A 9,005-nucleotide genomic window follows, 5' to 3' on the forward strand; every position below is an offset into this window, starting at 1 on the left:
TTGGTATACGGGTTTGTAATTAAATCAAACCTTAAACATTGAGGGTAATAAGGTTTCATATATGGTATAGATAGGTAAAAATCCCATATAAATATCAAAAAAAAAAATTAACATGAACATAGTTCTTATAAGAAAATGGTTTATATATAAGGTAAAATTGTGATGGACTTTAAAGTCCTACATAGTAGGATTTTCTACATAAATCAAATAAGGAAAGATTTATTAACCATAATTTTAGTTAATTTCAAACTCCTAAATAATTAATGGAATGACTATTTTGTCTAGTGTCAACTCTATTTTAAAAGGGTAAAAAAGGCGAACGACATTTTGCTAAGAGCCTTCGTGCTTTTAATATAGTACTAGTTTTTTAGTACGCGCGTTGCGCGTGTATTTTATTCTAGGTAAACAATTTCAAAAGATCAAAAAATATTATATGAAATTATGAATTATAAATTAATACTTGAAAAAAAAAGTGTAAGTTCCTAAAAAAGATGATTATTGATCTTATATAGCTAACTCAATAAAGTAAGAAATTATGTCCGATAGACGTCCTCAATTATCTCAATCGAGATACTAACATAAAATTTATTTTAATTTTACTAATCACTTTCACATAGGTAGAATTAAAACGTGACATTTTGAATCATCTTTGGCAACGTTTGTTTTCAAAAGCTATATCTTAAAAATAATTATAATATTAAATCATCTTCTAGAATGCAAAAACTCTTATTGTTTTCCAATAAATAATATTTGACTTTGTCCATATTTTTCTTCTTTAGAAATAATAGAAGGAGAATTAAATGCATATAGTTGTAGAAATAAATTGAGAGAGGAACATAAAAAGAGAAAGAAAAAAAAATGTACTGACTAACGTTAGTATGTTTACCTTATTTTGAATAGTAGAATGTTAATTAACTTGGAAGTCCTAAATATTTGGATTTAAATCCTCATAGCTCAAATATGGAAAACATTTAATAAATTAAATTTTAATCGACTTCGAAATCCTAAATATTTGAGAAATTATTAAATGACTATTTTGTCGAATGTGAAAGTAATTTTTTAAAGGGTTAAAAAAGTGAACGATATTTCGCTAAAGGCCTTCGTGCTTTTAATATAGTACTAGCTTTAGTGTACGTGCGTTGCACGTGTGTTTCGCGTCATTCAGTATAAAATATATAAAATAAATAAATTATTGTATACATTGAAACAATATCTTCTTAACATACAAAGATGATGAATATAGTTGAATTAGTTATATAATATAATATCTTGTGAAATAAGAAATAAATATGTCATGCTGTTGTATCTCGTCTAACATCTCTTTGGAATACAAGTAATACAAATTTCGACTATCAATTAGACCAATGATAGTATTATATTACGTCATAATTTGTCAAAATTTTTATTTCATCAAAATATTATAAACTTTAACTACTGGATATAAATATTTAACCTGATTGTTTATTCGGTAGATGTGTCACTACATTCCCAAATATATCTACTAAATAATGTAATTTTTCATAAAACTTCAGTCACCTAATTAGGCCAGTCTTCAGGAAGTTGTTCTTTAAACAAATTTTCTTAGATCTTCATCCAATAATATTAATTAAATAGTTATTATTTTTCTTAAAAATATTAAAAGCTTGAAAAATAAAATAATAACTTAAATTTTTGAAAAGGAGATATAGTGCATTCCTAAAATCACCCTAAAAGGAAATAATAACATTTTTTTTATTAATTATCAAATAATGAATACAAAAAATAATGAAGCTTTAAAATAAATGGTAACCTTTTCACAATTAATTTATCTTCAAGATTCTAACACAAATATTTTATGTAGAAAATTGAAGGTAACCTACTTTTTATAACAAAAAGTATTACAAATTTAAAATACTTGCTAAATATAAAAAGTACGTGATATATAGTAGAGAGTTATATATTTAAAGAATTGATTTTTCTAACGTAGAGGAAGGTTTAGTAAACAATATTTATTACGATTATAGATTATAAGTAAGTATAATTAGTTTTCCATTTCCATGAAGAATAATAAATAAAACCTAATTTAATTTGTCAACATTCTAAAATAAATATTTTATGTAGAAAATAAATTATTTTTATATAACAAAGAGATTTAAAGATTTAAAATATGTTCTGATTTTTTTCTCGGGTTGAGTCTTTTCCCCCCCTTGAAATCTATATGTCTATTTCTTACATGGTGGTAATATTTATTTTTTGTAATCAAGATACATAGTGTTCGTTCATATAGACTTAGAATCTTTCTAACTTTGTATCAAAATTAAAAGACAGCGAAAGTAATTATCTTGTCTAAAAGATATGGCGTTGGTAAATAGAATATGGTTATATAGTTTGTTTTAAATTCTTCAAAAAATTAGTTAATTTAAAGGTCCTAAATCTTAGGGAGATAATTAAATAACTTTTTTTGTCTAGGGTGAACTCTAATTTTAAAATGGTAAAAAAGACGAACACATTTCGCCAAGGACCTTTGTGCTTTTAATATAGTATAAGTTTTTAAGTGTAAGATTTACATAAAATAAACTCTTAATATTTTTAAAGGTTTTGGACTTTTTACATAATTTAAATAAGAAAAAAATTAATAAGTAAAATTTTAATTAATTTTAAACTCCTAAACATAGATTTGTATAAAGTAAACTCTAAACAGTTTTAAAGTTGTAAATGGTAGAACTTTCTGCATAATTCAAATAAGAGATTTTAATGCATAAAATTTTAATTCATTTAACTGTTAAATATTAAGAAATAATTAATTGTCTATTCAATAAATTATTTCTTATACTACTTGACACATACTCCAAGGACTACAGTTTTTGTTTATTTATAATTGAGACAAAAAAAACCCGTTAGTTTTAAGTTTCAATAATCTATTCTAGAAAAATATTAATTCATTGGTAATAGTATTTTACTGATATTGTAGAATTAAGAAAATATATAATAGGTAATATATCTCTTGTTAATGAAAGGAAACGTTGGTGTTTTTGTTTTTAAGTGATTAATATAAGGTAAAAGTTAAATTGATTTTAAAGTCCTAAATTTTAGGATTTTCTACCCAATTTAAATAAGGAATGATTTAATACTTAAAATATAGTAATTAATTTTCAAGTCCTAAATATTAGGAAAATGAGTTAAATGATTATTTTGTCTAGTGCAAAATTAATTCTTAAAGGGTAAAAAAGGTGAACGACATTTCGCTAAGGGTCATCGTGCTTTTAATATAGTACTAGTATTAGGGTACGCGCTTTGTGCGTGTACCTATATCAATAAATATATAATTTTTAAAAATTATATATATATATTATTTGATAGTGTGTTTTAGTTATTGAAAAAATATCAAAGAAAGAAAATGTAAGTTTCTAAATATAATGAATGTTAATCTCACTAAGCTAGCTCATTAAACAAAGAAATCCTATGCCACATAAGTCTTTATATATCTTATTATGATTTATGAGATAATATATATCTTATGAAAATTATTGTTATCTTTATACCAAATACTATAAACAAATAACAAAAAAAATACTTTAAAATAATTATTCAAAGATAATAAAATAAATTGAAGAATTTGAATTTTTGGGTCTTTTAGAAATTTGTGAGCGTAGAGATAGGACTATAGCTCCAAAAACCTATAGATAAATAACAATATAAAGTATGAAATAGCTAATATTGAATTATAAAAAATGATGTAATATGATATGAAAAATATAGGGAGCTACATTTATTAAAATAAATATAAAAAGAAAGAAAAATGATAAGGGTAGTTATTGTAATTTTTTTTTGTCTTGGGTTATATCCTTATTGCTTCAACTTAACATTTTAGCAATTTAACTTTTAATACTATATTATAATAAATTTTTCTCTATTTCTTATTTCTTTCACGGCAATTGCTCTTATTGTGTAAAATAATTTGTGTACCTTAAGAGTTTTATCAACTTGACAAATAAGTTTACTTACATAATAATTTTAAAACAAAATTGAATTGACTTTTCCGTTGCTTTATTAATTCAAAGACTTAATTATTTGTTGAGATTTTATGCTTTTTTGATAGTATAGAAGATACAAATTATTTTCAAACTATTCTCCTACTCGAGCATAATATTATTCTCTTTATCGATTTTATGTAATATTGAAAACTACATTTAATAATTAGAACAAATATTTAATTAGGTAATGTTAGAATTATAGGTTCCCTAATAAGAGGAATCAATGTAAACATATTTCTATGGAAATCACGTGAGTATACAAGGAAAAGAAACGTAATACTCTTAATTAATTCTCTTAAATAATATCTATTTTAAAGTCCTTAATATTAGGGTTTCTTATTTAATTCAATAAGGAAAAATCTAATAATCAAATTTTAGTTTCTTTTAAAGTCCTAAATATTAAGATAATAATTAAATGACTATTTGTCTAGTGTGAGCTCTATTTTAAAATGATAAAAAAGGCAAACGACATTTCGCTAAGGGCTTTCGTGCTTTTAATATAGTATAGATAGATAGATAGATAATGTATGTGAGGACATGTGTTTGTTGTCACGTTTTTATTGAATTAATGTAAAGTTTAGGCGCCGGTAAGTTTTTATTAGGGTTTTAGCGTGGTACATCATAGAGGTGGCAATATCAACTCATTTTTTAGTAGGGTTTAGTTGGATTATGACTTGTTTGTTGACTTTACACAATATATTAAGCCCAAAATGACATGCTAATTAATAGTGTAACCTAACTGGTAAAAATGCAATCCAAACTTAAACATACAAAATAAAATTTGAAGATTGAATTAAGTAGACTTGCAGAACTTAAACTAGTAATATAATAAAAATATATTAGCTTTCACATTTTTGCTCTCATGAAGTTTTAAAAAGGAGGTTGAATCATGCATGTTGGACGGGTTAGGTTGACCCGTTATTTAAGGCCAACTTAACACATACATTTTCATCAAAGCAAATTTTGAATAAATTATCATGATTTGTTTATTCATTTGATTCTATTTGCCGCCGCTATATTAGGAGCAATGCCAAAAGGTTCATGCACGTGTATATAGAAGGGCAATTCGGCACAAAAGTATTTCATATGCAGGATTAGGGGAAGGACTGCGTCGGGATGTGATGTAGACAGCATGTCCAAATGCAAATATCAATGATTGCTTTGACGGCTCGAACCCATAACCTATAAGTCACACGAAGTCTACCCTAATTCTTATGTACGCATATACAAGAATTGATTAAATGTTCGAATCTTCAGATACAAAACTACAAAACACAACCTGAGAATACTTTCCCGTGAACTAAAGGAGCTTTTTCATGTGCAACACTGTGCATATATCAACAAGAACTACCATTTTAAGTAACAGAAACAGGTTTTGTAGGCACAAATTTCATAAGAGGACAATAACATATGTCCACACGAAACATGAAATTACGTACTGACTACTGTGAGTTTGATTTTCTAATTGTGTGTTGGGGGACCCATCCACACAAAATTTTGTCAAATATATGTCGATTCAGTGACTATGTTGGATCTTTTGTCTGTCAATATTTAGCACATGAACCTTGTAACCCAGCACTTTAAAAAAAATTATAATACTAGTGTTACGTGTTTGTCCTGATTTTTTTATCATATTTGAATTTTTCATCTTTTGAAGGAAGGACAACATATTTATCGTAATTGATTTTTCATATTTGGCTAGTCCTTTTTCTTGGAGGAAAGGTTTGGACTTCTATAAATTAGGGATCATTCCTTCTCATTCAGTAGTATCCACAATGTAGTCATATGAAGTTTGAGAGTCGTGTTTAGGGGGAGAGCTTTACGGGACAAGTATTAGTGTGTCACTTGTGTTTGCCTCTTCGTGAAGTTGTTCTCTCGATATCTTGTACTCTCTTTTATTATAGTGGATTGCTCATCTCTGTCCATGGACGTGAGTCAATTGGCCGAACTACATTAAATGTCTGTGTCTCTTTTGGTAAATATTTCTTGTGTTGTCTGATTTATCGTCGTTCAACGTTTGCTTTGTTAGCTTCCACATGAGACCTGACTATTTCAATCCTAACACTAAGAACGTATCAAATTATCTGTCACTTTTTACATTTTGACATTCAAATTATGTGAATTTTGACTAATATTTAAAATATTATTTATCGCATTAATATGAGAAGGATTATAACTTGTAATACTATCTTTATAGTTTCTAATATTTAAATTGTAATTAAAAATATTAAATTGATCTAATTCAATTTAGTTTTGAAGATTAGTCAAATTGATTTTCGAAATGAGAAATATGACAACTAAACTGGACGGAGTAGAAGTATAACCAATATTTCTAATTTCAACTCTTATCAGACTTTTCTTTTTTCATCGTGAGACATCTCTAAGTTGTTCTATCCTCAAAAATTTTATATCTCAACTAAAATATTTAAACTTTAAAATTTGATATGATACTTTCTAATAAAACTAACTTTAGAGTAAAACCCATGTTTGCATGATTGAGGCTATTATGGACCATGTTTCAAAAGGTTCCCAAACCTATGCACTAAATTTAATATCGAAGACATCTTTTTCCAAAAGCCATTTGACTAAATGCAGCACAATCATAAAAGCATACCAAATACCTGACCCATTAATCATTATTGATAGGTGTTACGGCATTTGATTTTTGTGTTAGATATAGCAGTCTCTCTCTCTCTTTTTAATTTCCGTTTCACAAGGAGCAGCATGCTTAACTTAATTAATCCTCATCCAAAATATTTGAGACTTTGATTAGTACGTCTTATATAGACTTAAGGGGATGCAAATGATAATTAAGTGGATGATACTGATTAGAAATTTAGAGAAGACACAAAAATCTAAATTTGTGAATAAGATGTTTTAAAATCTGAATACTCTTAGTGTGCCATGTTATATGACACTGTTCGCTAGATATGAAGTTTAATTTTGTTGCACGATTTGGGTGTTATATAATTATAACTTAAGAAACTATTAAAATAACAGTTAGTTTATAACAGGGTTTAATTTGATGAGTTAAATGAACTTAAATATTCAAAACTTGTGAAATTAAAGTTATACATAATTAAGGTATAAAATATGTTAGAGAAGTCCATAATTTTGTATATATATATAGGTTGAGACAGTATGAAAATCCATGCATTTAAAAGCAATTTAACTTTAAATTTCTATTTTATTCTTAATGACGATAGTCACAAAACTTTCATAGCATCACAAAATTTTAAACTTCTTTATCTTTCTTTCTATTTTTTTGTACATAGTTGAATAGTGCCAAGAAATCGGGGAGTACATATATTTTAATTTTTTTTGTAAATCAATTTTTAAAGTAATTTGATAAAATAAAACTTGTTAAACCGAAGAATTCGTTAATCCAGTTAACAAACCAAACGAAATATACCCTTTTCCCGAAATCTCTTCTCAGTCTGAGCCGACAAGAAATCACGCGTCCTTTGTATGGATTATGGAGTTTGACAAACTGGCTAACAACCACATGTCCTCCCACTTCATTTATAGTAGAGAACAACAAAAAAAATTCATATATTAGTACTACCACACTTTTTCATTCTACAATCAAAAGAGAGACACAAACCTTAAAGAACACCACACCTGGAAAATTACTACAGCATAAACGAAATTACAATGAGGCAATATTTCCAAAACGTTGTTATCTTCACATTTATGATATTATTGTCCATAATGTATTTGCAATCCAACGGCAGAGAGCTCCGTCCAGCGGAGCACGGGTTGACGAATCAAGACTTATCATCCACACCAACTACAAACGACGACGTTCCGGACATGCTCTCGTTCTTCGACGGCGGTGGCCGGCGGAATGCTCAGCCGCCGGTGGCGCTGCCGATTGCGAAGAACTTGACGTGGATTGGCGGCGACGGAGGAGGGATGCCGGTTCACCACAACAGTAAAGATCACGTGAGGGAAGCATTATTGATTTCCAGCTTGGTGTGTGGAGCAACCGGTATTGTTTTGCTTGCAGTTTCCGCGTTTGTTTATGTCTTTAGGCTCAGAAAGGAAAAACAAGTGCAAACACAAGGAGAAACGTCGTTGTCAACTTCAGCAGATAACGTTGTTGTCGCCCACAAATGAATTACAGTGTTTGTCTCATTTTCAATATTTATTTTTATTTCTATTTTCTTTCCTATTATGTATGTAAAATATATGTACATAATTCACCAATTTTCTTTTATCTTTGTCTGTGTTTAAGTGTGGTATCAAATATATTTGCACAATGAAGTTACTTATAAGGTAAATATAGATTAGTCATTAATAGTGCCTGATGAAATTAGTAAGTAACCAACTATTTTAGGTTAAACTATATTAATAATGTAAAAACATATTTAGATAGTCAGTATTGTATAACGTAACTTTGATCCATTTTCTTTCTATATTTCTTTAATTGGATGTCAAGCCAATTGTACGAATTCTTGGTCTGATTTGTGAAATTAGTGCCGGCAGAGCATCCGATCGCGTCGAGTTTAAGTCGATTGAAGATGGTGTATACGGTTAAAATCGGGCCTACCCGATTTTACTATTTGATCGAGACCAAATAGGCAAATATGGCAGACTTCGAGCAAAGCATAATAACGGAAAAGCGAAATATCCGTGACCGGTCGAAGATCACGGCGGAAATCCCGGAATTGATCAAATCAAGGGCGATTATTAGGCGAATCATGGGGTTTGCTTCCGTAATTAGAATTATATCATAAATAGGATTCTTCTACTATATAAAGAGAGTTCTAATCATTTTGTAAACACCTTACACTCTGAAATATCAAAGCAATATAACGCCTTTTCTTTAGTTCATATACTTGTTCATCAGCTTGTTATATTTTAACTGTTCTTGCACAAGTCAGTTCGAGGGTATCCAAGCTCAAAGGGTGAATTCCATTCAAACACTGGTTTGCTTTATCTTATTATCAATTTCTATCACTAATCTTTACATTTATCAATTGGTATTAG

The 9,005-nt window shown here is 28.1% G+C and overlaps 1 protein-coding gene across 1 annotated transcript; it reads left to right on the forward strand.

Annotated features, from left to right (window-relative positions):
- Nucleotides 1-7,724: 7,724 nt before the first annotated feature.
- On the forward strand, nucleotides 7,725-8,132 carry LOC104215945 (uncharacterized). Its single transcript, XM_009765886.1, has one exon. The coding sequence runs from the start codon at nucleotides 7,725-7,727 to the stop codon at nucleotides 8,130-8,132; it is 408 nt and encodes a 135-aa protein (XP_009764188.1).
- Nucleotides 8,133-9,005: the final 873 nt, after the last annotated feature.

This window comes from Nicotiana sylvestris, chromosome 2 (assembly GCF_000393655.2).
Source record: "Nicotiana sylvestris chromosome 2, ASM39365v2, whole genome shotgun sequence".
In the NCBI taxonomy this organism is placed as follows: Eukaryota; Viridiplantae; Streptophyta; class Magnoliopsida; order Solanales; family Solanaceae; genus Nicotiana; species Nicotiana sylvestris.